Source organism: Sturnira hondurensis, unplaced genomic scaffold (genome assembly GCF_014824575.4).
Source record: "Sturnira hondurensis isolate 20B ecotype Veracruz unplaced genomic scaffold, ASM1482457v3 Scaffold0014745, whole genome shotgun sequence".
Taxonomy (NCBI): domain Eukaryota; kingdom Metazoa; phylum Chordata; class Mammalia; order Chiroptera; family Phyllostomidae; genus Sturnira; species Sturnira hondurensis.
Genome location: NW_028087376.1, coordinates 1,666,425 through 1,683,287, shown reverse-complemented (window position 1 = coordinate 1,683,287; position 16,863 = coordinate 1,666,425). Strand labels below are relative to the sequence as shown.

General features: G+C 45.2%; 1 protein-coding gene and 1 long non-coding RNA gene across 3 annotated transcripts in view; one reads left to right on the top strand and one right to left on the bottom strand.

The window, feature by feature from the left end:
• The window catches only part of ZFP1 (ZFP1 zinc finger protein), a 41,649-nt gene extending 25,252 nt beyond the window's left edge, over nt 1-16,397 (top strand). Inside the window, exons 3-4 of one of the 2 annotated variants that reach the window (XM_037063619.1) lie at nt 11,552-11,678; nt 13,417-16,397. In XM_037063619.1, coding sequence (XP_036919514.1) covers nt 11,552-11,678; nt 13,417-14,495 — 1,206 coding nt within the window. In that variant the 3' untranslated portion in view covers nt 14,496-16,397. Of the gene's footprint in view, nt 1-11,526; nt 11,679-13,416 lie in introns of both variants that reach the window. The other variant, XM_037063618.1, reaches the window with a different exon arrangement.
• LOC118999216 (uncharacterized) overlaps nt 5,080-16,863 on the bottom strand; it is a 26,294-nt gene continuing 14,510 nt past the window's right edge. The window contains exon 2 of the long non-coding RNA XR_005069067.1: nt 5,080-5,456. This is a non-coding gene — a long non-coding RNA (uncharacterized LOC118999216). The remainder of the gene's footprint in view (nt 5,457-16,863) is intronic.

Below are 16,863 nucleotides of genomic sequence, written 5' to 3'. Positions count from 1 at the left end.
GTCCTTCCAGCAAGGGGGGAGTGTCACTCTTGCTCCATAGGTTTTCACCTGCGGAGCTACAAGCACAGTCACTCTTACAAACACACAGACAAACATTCAAACAAATAACACAGTTCCACGAACACAGACCATCAGACGCGCCCAGCACACAAACTGAGACTAAACACAGCTCGGCGCGGCGCGGGGTGGGGGAAGGGAAACTAACGTGACCGGTCACAATCTAAATTACCAAAACCAAATTTCAGAGGGCGGCGTCCCACCTCTGAAAGTTCCTGGACAGGTCACAGGTGGCGTCCCACCTAGTACCTCAGGATTATTCTCTCTAGAGCACCAAAACCAAAAGGGAATCCCCACCAAATACTTATTTAGCCCGGGCTACCGTTCGGTCTCCGATTCAAAGTTCCGCCGAGGGAAAAATCTTGCTGGGGCCTCCAAATGTTGCATCCACCAACCGCAAGAACAAATGTCGGAGACTATCAGGGTTTCAAAGACGTTACTTTATAGGCCAAGTTTAACCTGCGCAGGGGCGAACTCTCAAAGTGTCCAGAGACAGTGCCCGCAAGGGCTGCAAATGAGAGTCGCGCACAGCACTTACGGCTAAGTCCTTATATAGAGGCAAGCAAGCATTGCACAGAAGCAGATGTGGCGGTTAGCTATTGGCTTACAGAGCCCACACGCGGGAACAGGGTGGGGTCTGACCCAACTGAGAGGAAAATTTTGAAACTAAACAGATGGCAATCAACTTACAGGATGTTTGCTAGGGACGCAGGTTCCTTGGGGCTGAGACTATTTTTCTGCTCTCAACAGATGCACTCTAAGTGGGAGGAGCGGTGCATAGAGGGCCGTGGGGAAGAGAGATAGAAAAGAAGCTGGAATGATGTTGAATACTGGGCCAGTTGTTAATTTATTGCAGTAGGTCATGGATATCCGTTTCTAATCAAGTAGTTATGTAGGGCTTTCCTTTAGGAAAATTATAAAAGCTTTGGATGTGGGGTAAGAGAGAGTAAGGGAAGACAAGAGTTAGGAAGCTTTTGTGGTAGCTGGGGTGACAGTAGAAGTAGGAGCGAAATAAAGGAGGGGCGCCTCTCAGAGTGGACTTACCCCAGTCTTGTATCCCTAGTCCTTAATTTGTCCCCAGGAAATCTTCCAGTCACCCTGTGTTTTTGAAGTATAATTTCAGAAGTGATCTGAAAATGGAGAATAAATATTTACTTTATTGTAAATGTAAATAAATATAAATATTTATTTATTGGGAAAATCTTGACTGTGATTGTTTACCTTTGTGGTATTGCTCTCAGGCACAGATGGCCTGTCATCACCTGCATTCTCTGCTCCCATGCCAAATGGCTAAAGAGTCCTGTAGATGTCACAAAATAATGCTGAGTAGGTCACCTATGCATTGTAATGACAACTAAATCATTTGTAGTACTCAGACTGTTCTCACGTTATCTTTCCCTTCTCACTTCCTATAACTTCTGGGGCTGGCAGTTGTGAGTGGGAAGTTGGTAGAAAGTTACAGGGGGGAGGGTTTGAAGATGATGACAAGTGTAATCTGGAATTTGGAGGTTTGTCATCTTAGAGATGCAATGACAGTTTGGAAGAAGTAGGAGGAGTTATGAATTGGAGGCCATAAGTGAGGTGAGAAATATAGATTCAAAAGAGAATGTGAACAGATAAAAGAGGATTCTCTACACGGAGAAGTAAATTTAGAGGTGAACATTTGAGATGTATCACATTTTAAAGAGTTAAGGAGGGAGTATTAAAAATGGTCTGTTCTGGGCGTCAAAGAAGCTAGGGACACCTCTATTCATGGCCATAGACTTTCTGCCCAGAACGCGAAATTCCTTGCAGATTGAAATCATCATCTGTCATGACAGAGTCAGCCTTTGAAGTCAGGCATGTTCGACATTTGGAGTCCACACTACAGAACTGTGTTTTATCAACAATTTTTGGAGTTGTTTGCATAGAGTATGGAAAATAGCATTCTGAGAAAAAATACTTTCATATTTGATGGTAGTCATTTCTGAGGCTTTGTGAATCGAGCCACAGTGACACATCACAGGTTTATACCCTTGTTGGTGTGACAATGATGCAGAAGTACGGATGTGGCAAAGTGGGTGCAGATGGCTTTGAAAGTTATCAGGATTTTTCTTATAATTTCTACTGGTTTTGATTAAATGCTTGGTTTTCTGGTTCCTTTTGTTATTCTTTTTATATTTATATGCTCCAGGATTTCTTTTGTTTCATGGGGATAAAGTGTCATATGTAGCAAACTATTTAAATGTACACATCATTTACTTTATTTAGATATATGCACACATACACCCATGTAGCCGCCATTCAGGCTGAGAAAAAGAAATTAGCCAGCATTTTAGAAGCCCTTGTGACATTCTCCTGTGTAGCTGGCATTAGTTCATTTTCAGGGCTTTATAGTGCTTAGTTGTTTTAATATACTACAGGAAATTAATCCATTGATGAACGTTTGCTTTGGGCTCTTGTGTAAAATGCTGCTGTGGACATTATTTTTTTTAATATATTTTATTGATTATACCATTACAGTTGTTCTATTCCCCCTCTTCATTCCCCTCCACCCGCACACTCCCTCCACCACCATTCTCCCCCCCTTAGTTTACAACCACGTGTCTCAAGTTCTTTAGATTCCATATTTCCCCCACTATTCTCGCCCTCCCCCCTATCTATTTTCTACCTACCATCTATGCTATTTTCTGTACCTTCTCCTCCCTTCTCCTCCTCCCACCCCCCTGTTGCTAACCTTCCATGTGATCTTCATTTCTATGGTTCCACTCCTGATCTAGCTGTCCTCTTGGTTTGCTTTTGTTTTAGGTGTGGTTGTTAATAACTGTGAGTTTGCTGTCCTTTCACTGTTCATATTTTTATCTTTTTCTTAGATAAGTCCCTTTAACATTTCTTAGATTAAGGGCTTGGTGATGATGAACTCCTTGAATTTGACCTTATCTGAGAAGCACTTTATCTGTCCTTCCATTCTAAAGGAAAGTTTTGCTGGATAAAGCAATCTTGGCTGTAGGTCTTTGGATTTCATGACTTGGAATACTTCTTTCCAGCCCCTTCTTGCCTGCAAGGTCTCTTTTGAGAAATCCGCTGACAGTCTGATGGGTACTCCTTTGTAGGTGACTGTCCCCTTATCCCTTGATGCTTCTAGGATTCTCTCCTTCATTTTGGTCTTGGCTAATGTAATTATGATGTGCCTTGGTGTGTTCCTTCTTGGGTCCAACTTCTTTGGGACTCTCTGAGCTTCCTGGATTTCCTGGAAGTCTATTTCCTTTGCCAGACTGGGGAAGTTCTCCTTTATTATTTGTTCAAATAAGTTTTCCACTCGTGGCTGTTTCTTTCCCCCTTCTGGTACCCCTATAATCTGGATGTTGGAAGGTTTAAAGATGTCCTGGAGGTTCCTAAGCCTCTCCTCATTTTTTTGAATTCTCATTTCTTCATTTTTTTCTGGTTGGATGTTTTGTTCTTCCTTCTGGTCCATTCCATTGATTTGAGTCCCAGTTTCCTTTCCATCACTATTGGTTTCCTGTGCATCTCCCTTCATTTCAATTAGTTTAGCCTTCATATGTTCCTCTAATTTGTGACTGTGTTCCTCTAATTTGTGACTATAATCAACCAGTTCTGTGAGCATCCTGATAAATAGTGTCTTGAATTGTGCTTCTGAGAGGCTGGCAATTTCTCGGTCGCTTAGAGTTATTGGCTCTGGGACTTTGAGTTCTTCTTGCACCATCTTTTGGGCTGTTCGTGCCTTTTCCGTAGCAGGATCAGAGCCCTAAAGTTTTCACTAGAACAGGCCAACTCAGTCTCTGGGTTGTGACATTGTATGTGGGGGCGGGGTCAAAGAGGGACAATGGCTTCCCATCTGCCGCCGCGGCCACCACCGTCACCAGGCCCACACATTTCGTTCCACTGCACACGAGTGTGCCACCGCCGTCAGCCCTCCACCACTGGGCTCGCCCCCTGGGGCCTGTGTGGTCCGTCTCACTGTGCATGAATGTGTGACCGCGGTCAGTCTGCCCCACACCCCGACTGGTTCCAGGCTGCCTGAGCGCCTAGGTCGGGGGACCTGTCCTGCCCGACCCAGCTCCACTGCTGGCTCCGCCTCTCTTACCGTCCCGTTGAACCGTTCATAGTTGTCGGACTTCCGTATAATTCCATTTTCTGGTCTTTGGGTGTGTCCTAGTTCTCCAAACCTTTGTTGTGTTCAAACTTGGTTGTGGGAGAAGGCACAGTGTTTCCACCTATGCCTCCATCTTGGCGGAAGTCCCCAGTACTTTATATAATTTGCATATTAACCCCTTAACACATAAATACTTCACAAATTTTTTCTCCCATATGATCAGTTGCCTTTTTATTTTGTTGGTTTCCTTTGCTGTGTAAAAGCTTTATTTTATTTTATTTTATTTTATCTTATCTTATCTTTAGAGGGGAAGGGAAGGAGAGAGGGAGAGAATATCAATGTATGGTTGCTTCTCATGAGTCCCCTGCTGGGAACTGGCCTGCAACTCCAGCATGTGCCCTGACTGGGAATTGAACCTCGATCCTCTGGTTTGTAGGCCTGCGTTCAATCCACTGAGCTATGCCAGCCAAGGCTAAAAGCTTTTTAATTTGATGTAGTCCTGCTTATTTTGCTTTTCTGCCATTTTTATAACTTGGGTATAGTGGGGAGGTCTTTATGCCTAATATTATATATCATAATTGTAAGTCCATTTTTTGCCTTTAAATATTCAAAGCTGAAAAGCTATCCTAGATTCAATTCTCAGACACCAGGTCTGAGACACTGGGTGTCTGAGAATCCGGCTCAGCCTGACACTGTCTACCCAGAATCAGATTCCATAGGCTAAGGGTTCAGTCCTACAAGACTGTTGTGCTCCCCCTTGCCCAACACACATACCTAACTTCAGATACCAGTCAGAAGCCCTGGTTGTTACCTGTACTTCTAACCAGCTGGCTACGGACTGGAGTGCTTCTGACTGTGAAACATAGGTTCCCAGACTACCTCCTTGGATCCAGTTACTTTTCTAGAGCAGCTCACAGGACTCAGAAACATTTTACTTAGTAGATCACCAGTTTATTATAAAAGGACATAACTCAGGAACAGCCAAGTGGAAGAGATGTGCACAGTAAGGTTTGGAGAAAGGGCCCGGAGTTGTCACACACTCTCCAGGGCCACTCTCCGAGCAGCTCCATGTATTTATTCACCAGGCCGGTTCTCTGAATCCAGTGACAGTTTCTCTCTTCTCTGCAGAGGTCACGAGGTCATGGACTGGGACTGAAAGTTCCAGCCCTCTAATCACAAGGTTGGCTTTCCTGCTGATCAGCCCCATCCTTAGGTGCTTTCCAAATGTCATCTTATTAACTAACAGATCTTTGTCACTCTCTAAATTTAGGAAATTTCAGGGATTTTGGAAGCTGTGAGCCAGGAACTGTGAATAAAAATCAAATACACATGAGAAATACTTTTTCATCATCTGAATGACCAAGTATATATTTACTATAAATCACAATATCATAGTTTATCTCCGATCTTCAAATTCTCTTATCATAAAACAGTCATAAAGGTCAAAATGTACTAGCACACTATTGGAATCCCATTGAATTACTAATAACTATCCAGTCCATCATGGTTCTGTATGAAAATGTCTCCCGGGGCAAGTCCATTCAGGTCTGTAGGCTTCCGTTCAAGCTTGTCAGGTTCCAAAAGCTGGATTGGTCTCAGCAGTATTTGGTTTCACCCTTTCAGGTATTGGGGAGTAAAAATTTTGGAATTTGCTCTACTCTTCTAGGTTCTTCTGGCTGGTCCAATAAATTGACATGAGACAGATTAGCAGGGGAAATACAAATTAAAGTTTAGTAACAGGTATACCTCCTGTGTACATGAGAGAGACCCAAGAAAAGTGAGTACTTGTCAAAATGGGGATGCCATCACCTTCAGCTAAAGAGAGAAGATGTTGGGGGTCAATTTGGGGAGGTTACCAGGAAAAGCACAGAGAGGGAACAAAAGAGAGCGGAGAGGAGAAGGAGCGAGGGAGGAGTAGAGAGGTTGGAAGAGAGGGACTAGACATAGGAAATGAGTAAATAGGGAGGGGATAGTGAGAGAAAGAATAAGAGTGATAAAAGGGGAGAGGAGAAGAGGAGTGAGAGAAGAGGGGAGAATGAAGAGTGAGAATGAGTTGGGGAGAGAGAACTGAGGAAAAGGAGAGTGGAGAGGGAGGAAAGAGGAGAACGCTAAGTGAGAGGAGAAATGGAGAGTGAGAGGAGGGAGAGAGAAAAGAATGAGGAGTGAGAGAGGGAAAGAGGAAATGAGTAAAAAAAGCAGAGAGGAGAGACTAAGGGGGAGGAGTGAGAGAGATTGAGAAAGTGAAAGAGAAAGACAGGAGAGAGTAGAGAGCAGGGAGTGAGAGAACACAAAGGCATGTAGTGAAGATGAGGAAGACAGTAGAGAGCATGAGAAGAAAGTAGATGGGGAAGAGTGAGAGAATACATAGGGGAGGAGTGAGGAAGAGTAGAGAGCGAGCAAGAGCAAGGCGGGGGAGGGGGCAGAAAGAGAACATAGAGAGAAGAGACGGTAAAGAGAGATTTTGAGGGGGAGTGAGTGGAGACATAGGAATGAAAAAAGGGTTAGAGAGAGGGGACCATGAGTAAAGAGAGAGACAGAGTGAGAGAAATAACACAAGGAGGAGTGGGAGAGAGTGGAGAACAGTGAGTAAAGAGAGTAAGGGAAGATGGGGAGAAGGGAGAGTGAGGGAAGACAGGGAGGACTAAGAGTAGAAAGACAGAGCACAGTGAGAAAAAAGACTGAGAGTAAAGAGGGGTGAGTGTAGAGAGGGTAGTGTGCTGGGAGAGAGACACAGTGGAGACACAGGACTGAGTGGGGAGTAAGAGAGGAGAGAGAGTTACAGGGGAGTGAGGGAAGACGTGTAGAAATAAGAAGGAAGTGACAGAGGAATGTGAGAGAGAAGAGAGAGAGGGAGACCGAGGGAACATTCACTGTGAGCAAAGAGTGAGAATGGAGAGGCAGGGCCATGAGAGAGAAGTAAGAAAGACTGAGGGAAGAAGTAGTGAGAATGGAGAGACAGGGAGTGAGAGAGAATAGTGAAGTGAGAGAGAAGAATGTGAGACAGTAGATACAGAAGTCAGAGAGAGTGAGTGAGTGAGGGAAGACAGCACAGAGACAGGGAAGTCAGAAAAGAGAAAGAAGTAGAAAGAGAGAGGGGGAGACTGAGGGAGGAATGAGAAGGTAGAGCAAGGGGGCAGTAGAGAGAATAGACAAGTGAAAGAAAAGAAGAGGAAAGTGAGAAGGCAGAGGGGGAGAAGTGAGTGGGGAGAGAGAAAGAAGAGAGACAGTGAGGAAAGAGATGTAGACTTAGGGCAGACATGAAGTGGGGAGTGAGAGAAAAAGTAGCTGTGAGAGGAAATGGAGGAGTACTGAGGAAACACAGGGAGAGAGTAGTGAGAGTGGAAAGGTAGATGGGAGTGAGACAGAACTGAGAAGAGAGAAGGGAGTGAGGAAGAGTAGATACAGAAGTGGAGAGAGAAGAGGGAGTAGGGCTAGTGGAGAGGCAGAGGAATGAGAGTGAATATAGTGAGAAGTTAGAGGGAAGAAAGAGGTTGAGTGACAGAAGACAGGGAGGAAGGAGTATGGGGGGAGACATAGGGTAGTTGAGAGAATAGAGAGAACTGAGACAGAGGGAGAGGTACAGGAGACAGTAGATACAGAAGTCAGAGGACATAGAGGGAGAGTGAGGGAAGATAGCAAGGGTCGGCAGAGTGAAGTAGAGAGACAGGAGAGGGGAGTAGAGAGAAGTGAGAGGAAGGGGGGAGTAGGGGAGACAGGGAGAGTGTATTGAGAGTGGAGAGACAGAGGGATTTGAGAGAAGTGAGAAGACATGGAGACTTGGAGGACAAGGAGGGAGGAGTGAGAATGGAGACACATGGGAGTGGGGGAGAGAATAGAGAACTTGAGAGAGAGGGGTGTGAGAGAATAGAGATAAAGAAGTGAGAGGAATGAGAGATAGAGGGAAGAGAGTGAGTTTATACAGGAGTGAAAGGAGAGGGAGAGGAAGGGAAGACTAGGATTGAGAATGGAGAGACAGAGGTGAGTGAGAGTAAATAGAAGTGAGGAAAGAGGGAGACTAGGTGAAAATAGGGAGGACTGAGGATGGAGAGACAAAGGGAGTGCGAATAGAGAGAAAGAAGAGAGGAAGACTGAGGGACACACTGGGAGTGAGGAAAGAGAATGGAGAGATGGAGTGAGAGAAAGGGAGACTGAAGGAACACAGCAGGGAAAGAGTGAGAGTGAAGATGAGGGGAGTGGGAGAAGTGAAGAAAAGGAGGGGAATTGAGTGAATACAGTGAGGGAGGAGGAAGAGTGGAGAGGCAGAATGGAGTGAGAGGAAAGAGCGGGAAAACTGAGAGAAGACGGGGGGGAGGGGGGTGGGGAGGAGTGCGAGTGGAGAGACAAAGGGGAGAGAGACTAGAGAGAGGGAAGACAAGGAAGGAGTGGTGAGAATGGAGAGAGAGGTGAGAGGAAAGAGATCCAGACGGAGGTAACACAGGAAGGAAGGAGTGAGAGTGGAAACAGAGGCGAGTCAGAAAGAGAATAGAGAAGTGAGAGGAAAGAGAGAAGTGGAAAGACAGGGGGGAGTGAGAAAGAGTAGGTACAGATCAGAGGAGAAAGGGAATTTAGCCAGAGATGTGTGAGGGTTGAGAGACAGGAGAGTGAGGTACAGATTAGAGACAGACAAGTAAGAAAAAGATCAGGGAAAGCAGGGAGGGAGGAGTGGGAGGGGCAGACAGAGGGGAGTGAGAGAGAGAGAGATGTAAGAAGAAAGATGGGTGGAGACTGAGGGAAGTCAAGGAGGGTGGAAGTGACAGAATAGAGATAGAGGGTGAGAGAAGACTGCTGACAGGGAGAAGTGAAAGAGGGAGGAGCAGAGTAGAGGGACAGTCAAGTAAGTAGAAAGAGTGATACTAGGGAAGGGAGGGAGGGAGGAGTGAGAATGGAGACACTGAGGGTAGTGTGAGAGAATAGGGAGGAAAGAGAGGGACTGTGAAGGGAGTGAGAATAGGGAGCTGTTAGGAAAGCAAGGGAGGGAGAGGGAGGAGCTAGGGAGTGAGAATAGAGGGAGAAGCGAGAGGAAAGAGACATGGAGAGATAGAGGGTACGGAGTGTGAGAGTAGACAGAAGTCAGAGGAGAGAGAAGGAGGTTGAGGGAAAACAGGGAGGGAGAAAGAGGGAAGGGAGAGAATAGGGAGAGAAAAGTGAGTGGAAAGGGGAGACTAGGGAAGAGATGAGGCCGGAGAGTGGAGGGACGGGAGTGAGAATCGAGAGAGAAGTGAGAGGAAAAGGGAGGCTGAGAGAAGGGAGGGAAGAGTGAGAGTGAACAAACTTAGGGGACTGAGAGAATAGAGAAAGCAGTGTGAATAAAGAGAGGGAGAGTGGGGCAAGACTAGGAGGAAGGAATGAGAATGGAGAGACGGGACAGTGAGAGGAAAGAGAGAGAGGGAAGTGAGGGGAAGACACGGAGGGAGGAATGAGAATGGTGTGACGAGAGGGGAGAGAACACGGAGCAAGGAGTGAGAATAGACAGGGCAATGAGAGAACAGAAAGAAGTAAGAAGAGATAAAGGGAGACTGAGGGAAGACAGGGAGGAAGGAATAAGAGTAGAGAGACAGAATGAAGTGAGAGAGGGAAGTAGAGGAAAGAGGGAGAGTGAGGGAGCATTGGGAGGGAGGAGTGAGAATGGAGAGAGGAGTGAGAGGAAAGAGTGGGGGAGGCTGAAGGAACACGGAGTGAGAATGGAGGGACCGTGGGTTGGGAGATAGGATAATTAGTGAGGAGTGAGAATAAGTAGGAAAATTAGAGTGGAGTGAGGAGAGACCATAGAGGGAGGAGTGAGGCAGAGCGACAGATTATTAACGCATTGAGAGCGGGAGAAAGGAATGTGAGAGAGATGAGGGAGAGTGGCTGGGTAGTGTGGGAGAGAGCGGGTAGGGAGAAGGGAGAGAGGACTGAGACAGTAGAGGGAGTAGGGACAGGAGAGAGAGAATGTTGGAGTGGCTATCAAAGGAAGAGAAGAGTGAGAAAGAGTGGAATGAGAGGAGTGGGGAGACTGGCGGGGAGGAGTGAGTGACTAGATAGAGGGAGCAGAGGGAGTGAAGGGAGTGAGGGAAAACAGTGGAGTGAGAATAGCAATGGGGAGAGGATGAAGAAGGGAAAGGACAGACAGGTAAGAGAAGGGTGCAGCAGAGGTGTGGTAGGGGAGGGGGAGAGGAGTAAGATTGAGAGGGTGTAGTGATAGAGGGAAGAGGAGAATAAGGGGGAGAGGAATGAGAGAAACCAAGAGAGGCGGTGGGGCAGATTAGAGAGAGCAGGGTGAGAGTAGGTGTGAAAGAGGAGACACAGAAGAGTCAGGAAAAATGAGAGAAGGGGCCCTGGAAGAGAGTGCAGACAGAGGGAGTGGACAGGGGAGTGAGAGGGAGACTTTGAAAGGGGAGAAGAGAAAAGAGGGGAGGGGAGAGGGCACAGGAGAGAGTGGAGGGAGAAGTTATGAAAAGAGAACAGGTAAGGAAGATTAGAGAGAGACGAAGCAGAGTGAGTGAGGGAGGGAGAATGAGAGAGAGGGGTGAGAAAGTAGAGAAAGGGTGTTAGCAAGAGGGGAGAATGAGAGAGAGGGAGTGGGGCCAGGCAGAGAGGAGTTAGGGAGAGGGATGGAGTGAATGAATTAAATTTTTACTCACTGGAACTTCCAGGTTTTCTCGGGGGCGGGGCGGGGGGGCACTCTCCCACACCTCTGTGTTCACCAGCCCAGAAGTTTCCCACAGCCCTGTTCTCTTGGATTTTCAGGGAGTCTTTATTAGATAATGGTGATGGATTATATCACTTACCATGACGTTTGTCAGCCTCAGCCCCCTCCTCTACACAGGGTCACAGAGTGGGACTGCAAGTTCCAGCCCTCTAATCACAGGGTCAGGCGTACTGTTGACCAGTGCTCATCCTCACATAATTTTCAAGTCACCTCATTAACATACATAACAAAATCCTTTATTACTCTCAATTCTTAGGTACTTCTAGGGGCTTGAGGGCGCTTGTGAGCCAGGAGCTATGGACGATGACCAAATGTGTTTCATAGAAATCATCATGTCAAAAAAGGTTTACACTGTTCTTTAACACTGTCTAGTTTGACACCACAGAAACAGCGCCGTGTGAGCATCAGCACTGCACTGGTAGCATTCAGTTCTGCACACTAGTGTCGGTGCAGCACTTACCCTTGTGCACATCTTGAAAGGAGACGCAGTGTTTTATTAATCTCGGGTGTGCCAGAGATACTGGGGAACCTGAACAGTTATACACATATTTGACAAAACTGAGTAAAAATGTACAGCTGGTGTCGTGTGTAAAATATTCGTGGTGAATGACTCTCTTACAGCAATACAATAGGAATAACTTTTTTTATGTGCCCTTTCTGTATCATCAAATGCTCATCATTCCAGAATGAATAGCAATATGCCATTTCAGGGGTCAGTCTCATTCACGGATGTGACTGTGGACTTCACCCAGGAGGAGTGGGAGCAGCTGGACCCCTCGCAGAGGATCCTGTACATGGATGTGATGCTGGAGAACTACAGCAACTTACTGTCAGTGGGTAAGGCGGCTTTCGGGAGTGACCCTGTGTGCACCCAGCAGCGTTTGTGTCCTTCTCAATTACCAGAAATTATGAGTTTCTAAATCACTGTGGATTTGGCCTCAGGATTCAAAAGCTGAGAGAGAGTGAAGACACAGAAGTTCTAGTGTCCAGGCCATTTGGAGCTATGTTCATCAGTAGGTTCTCTGATATTGTCAGACCGGCTACGATTGTTAAGTTGGAGCCACAGAGCTGTGGCCTGCAGTTAGAATTGCCAGTTGAGAGCTTTCTGGGAAGCTGGGGAATGAGGGAGGGAAGGAGGGTCAGAAGCCACTAGAGGTAACATCCCAAGGGTTATGAATGAGTTGATATCTGTGAAATATTTTTAGGGCTTTTTTCTTTTTTCTTCAAATCCCTATACCTTTCGAGATGGCTACAAACAGTCTCGCTACTCAGATGTCAGAATATTTTCCCTGTTAGCTCATGGTAATTGGTGTAGTGGCCTCAAGGGAAACGGGCTTTTTCAGTGCAGGAGTGCCATTGTCCAGGACACGATGGCAGCAGGGTCACAGGAGTCAGGAGACAGTGACCCACAGAGGAAAGTAAAGGTTATTAAAGGTCTAGGGGGAGGCTGGGCAGTTTGAGCCTTAATATCCTTTCAAATAAAATTAGGGACAAAACTGGCTTGGGGAAGAAAGGAAGCACTTTAAAAGGAGAAAAGTGAGATGCAATGAGGAAAACATTCTCCAACAGCTTCAATGGAAAGAAAAGCTGTGCGGCCACCAGTGGCACTGACTCCATTGGAAGGATCTTGGGTCGATTTTGCATTTCCTACAGAGCACATGAGTTTCTGGGTCTGACCACTCATTTGCAAAAGCCTTACTTCAAAGCAGTGATTTTCAGCCTCTTTCATCTCACCGCACACATGAAGGAATTACTAAAATTCTGCAGCATACCAAAAAATAGATTTTTTTGCCAATTTTGATTCTTTCCCACAGGACACCTATTGTGTTGGCTGTGTCATTTTTTTATTTGGCAGTCTCAGGGAGGTCAGTGCCCCTGAAGAAATGGCCAGGTAGTGCATGTTGTAAGAGTTCTTGAGGCACACAGGCTGAAAATCACTGCTGTCGCGTCTTAGCTTGGATCTCTGCAGTGGAGTTGTCTCTGCCACACTGAGGAGTCCTGCTGGTGGGAAGTTACTTGGTGCAGATGAGCAGGGGGGTGGTGCGAGAGCCCAGAAGTGTGCAGATGAGGTCGGACCACAGTAATTCACAGTCACAATTTGGATTTCTAAACTCACATCTGCCTGGCTTTTCCTTTAACATCTTCATGTGCTTATTTTCTTGGTCTCTGTGCCAACTGTCCAGTGCCCTTGGAGACACTACCTACCTCCTTTGTCCCTGCATTGACAGCCTTCCCACTTCATGTGTTTCCTGTTAGCCGCCCTGTTTTTCATTTCACTTTACCTCGTCTTAAGGCCATTCTGTGATCTGGCAGTGCTACTTGTGTTCATCGTCAGTTTCCTCTTCTTTTTTCCCCTTTTTTCTTTCAAAGTTTAAGAGCTAGGAAAAATTTGTGCTGGGGACTTTTTAAGACTGGAAGACTGGGTCCCAAACTAAAGAGGCAGCCTTGCAGTGGAATGTTTGAGAGGCATCTCATTTGGTGCCATTACGGTGACAGAGCTGACAGAGTGTATTCCGTGTGCTCTCTCCTAGAGGTGTGGATAGTGACAGAGTGTATTCCGTGTGTTCTCTTCTAGAGGTGTGGAAGGCTGATGACCAGATGGAGAGGGAGCACAGTGACCCCGAGGAGCAGGCGAGGCCATTTATAATCTTTAAGAGCCAAACCACCATGGAGGAAAGAAGTGATCTCTTTGGAAAACCATTCAATCTAAGCACAGACTTTGTTTCTTTGAGACAAGTACCCTATAAATTTGACTTGTATGAAAAAACTTTGAAATATAGCTCAGACCTACTTAACAGTAACAGCTATATAAGGAAGCAAGCTGATGAGTATGATGGGTTTGGAAAAGCACTTCTCTACCTAAAGCAAGAGAAAACCCATCCTGGGATGGAGTACGTTGAATATAACAAAAGTGGGAAAGCCTTTGGCCATAAAGATGCCATTTTTAAACATCAGAAAATTAGGAGTTTGGTACAGCCTTTTATTTGTAACTACTGTGACAAGACTTTCTCCTTCAAGTCACTCCTTGTTAGTCATAAGAGAATACATACTGGAGAAAAACCTTATGAATGTAATGTGTGTAAGAAAACCTTCTCCCACAAGGCAAACCTCATCAAGCATCAGAGAATTCATACCGGGGAGAAACCCTTTGAATGCCTTGAATGTGGGAAAGCTTTCACCCACCAGTCCAACCTCATCGTGCACCAGAGAGCACACATGGAGAAAAAGCCGTATGAGTGCGGTGAATGCGGCAAGACGTTTGCCCAGAAGTTTGAACTTACCACACACCAGAGAATTCATACAGGGGAACGACCCTACGAGTGTAATGAATGTGCAAAAAGCTTCTTCAAGAAATCAAACCTCATCATACATCAGAAAATTCACACAGGGGAGAAACGTTATGAGTGCAGCGAATGTGGGAAGTCCTTTATCCAGAACTCACAGCTCATTATCCACATGAGAACTCATACTGGGGAGAAGCCCTACGAGTGCACGGAATGCGGCAAAACATTCAGCCAGCGGTCAACTCTTAGACTACACTTGCGAATCCACACAGGAGAGAAACCGTATGCATGTTCTCAGTGTGGGAAGGCCTTCAGCAGGAAGTCCCGACTCAGTGTCCATCTGAGAGTTCACATAGGTGACAAACCCTGAGACCGCAGCCAGGTTGGCCTGTGCGGAACCCTCTCAGTGGGGGAGAGACCTCCTAAGGTACAGCTGAGCCTAGAATTCATACTGATATACAATCTACCAACTCGAAAATGTGTAAAACATGGGGTCCCCTAAGAATAATAATGAATATACTGAGCATTAGGTGTGATACTCAACTAAAGAAAACATATCAGAACATATTCAAATGTAAATAGACATACTTAACGGTATTACATTGAGCTTTTTAAAATCTGGAATGAATTATTCAAGAATGAAATATTGTGGGAAGCAGCAGGAAAGGTCTATAGACAGAACCTAGGAATTCAGTGGTTGTGTGCAAGATTACACCACAAAAAAAACCCACACACAAAAATATACTTTAGCTCTACACATGTGAATTTAACAAAGTCTCTGGAAGTTTGAAATTCTTGTCCTCTGCAATAATTAGGACACATCAAACAAGATTTTCCATATTAAATATCACATGTGTGTTTTCAGCATCTTTGCAACTCAGTACACATTCCAAAGAAAATACGGAAGGGATTTTAAAGTAGCGTGTAGCGTGTTGTCTCCTGCTGCTTGCTTGCTTGTATAAGTTGGTGTGATCATTGTTATTGAGCAGCCTCCCGGTTAACAGAAGGCAGTGTTGAAGTTTCAACCTACTTCTGGACTTGCTGAACATTTTCTAGGCGCGCTATGTGTGCAGATATGCGATCATTAGGAAGGAGGTGTGAAGACTGAAGGGAGGCAGCTGTGAGCTGCGTTTCTCAGTGTGCACCACAGAACAGAGGGGCTGGAGAGCACATGCACACCGGTGTGCAGTGTTCAGTGGGGTGTTCACACACAAATGCATGTCTGTCACCAAAATGATGTATAATCCAGGAACCCCTTCTGTTTCCCTAGTTTCTCTTAATATTTTACGAATTATCTTGTAAAAAATGGTAGGATGTATACGTAGTGGTCAAATGTTAGTTACCTTTCAGAGACTTTAAAGGAAAAATAATTTATTTTAAGACACTGTCACTTCTCGTTGCTTTTTAAAGTTTCCGTGCACATAGCCCACTGTGGAAACAATTTTTGCAGTGATCTGAATAGGGGAGGCATTTCTTCTTGAGCTTCACTATTGTCAACCTAAAGCGTTTCCCTTCGGAATCTGACTTAGTGTAAGTCATGCCTTTGCTTTAAAGGTTCACAAACACTTCTATAAATTAGACCTGTTCAGTGATCTCCCCATATATGTTTAACTACAAAAAGTTATCTTTCTTTGTGTAACTGAAAGATACACCATTTGAGGCTTAGTTTCAGATTCACAGTTTCCTTCTTTTCCTGTCAGTCACAAATCATGCCTTAGAATCATGAATGGCAGCCATAACTGGCTTTTTTAAATTAATTTTTGAAGATCACTGACAGGCTGTAACTACATATGAATGTGACTTTTTGAACAAATGTACTAGAACATCCGTAGTCCAATAGTGTTTAAGTTGTCTCACTTTATCTGCCGGCAGTGAGGAAGCAGAGGGGCAGGTAGGTGTCACACTGTGCTGTTAGAATGTGCATTGTGACAGGCCCCTTGGAAATCACCGTGACTCTGTCTTTTCACATTAAGAGTCGGCATACTCTTCAACCCAGCAGTGTCACTTTGGGGAACCTATCCCTAAGGGAAAGAAGTGCCAGTACTTAAGATTGTCTGTGTCAATGTATATTGTATTTTTTGGTAAGGGCAAAAGGAAACAGTGTAAATGACCATCGATCGGGGAATGATGGAGTAAACTAAACTGCAGTGCCAACAGACCATGGCTGATGGTGTTTCATAGAAAGAATATGGAGGAGCAACACCTCCAGGTCGGATAAGGAAAAAGAAAGAGAATATATATCAAACTTTGTAAAAATAAAGACCTAAGAACCATTGTGTGTGTGTGTGTATTTTTATATGACTTTCATGCATTCCTTAATCCCTAAATTAACATTTATACCAAAGACAACACCTTAACCCATTACAATGGACAGTTTGTTGAATAACATTAGTTAACACAGCATTACAAGGCAGGCTCTGAACTTGAGCCTGAGTTCTCAACAAAAGTACATGTTTGACATAAATTTTGCATGCACTGGAAACCTTATATTTAAAAAGAAAGGAAAAAAGATTTATTTTTTTCCTTTTTTAAAAAATTTAATTCTTAGCCCTGGCTGGTGTAGCTCAGTGGATTGAGCACGGGCCTGCGAACCACAGGATCGCGGTTCAATTCACAGTCAGGGCACATGCCTGGGTTGCAGGCTGGTTCCCTGCAGGCCAACTCCCAGCAGGGGATGCACGAAAGGCAACCATACATTGATGTTTCTCTCCCTCTCCTTCTAAAGATAAATAAATAAA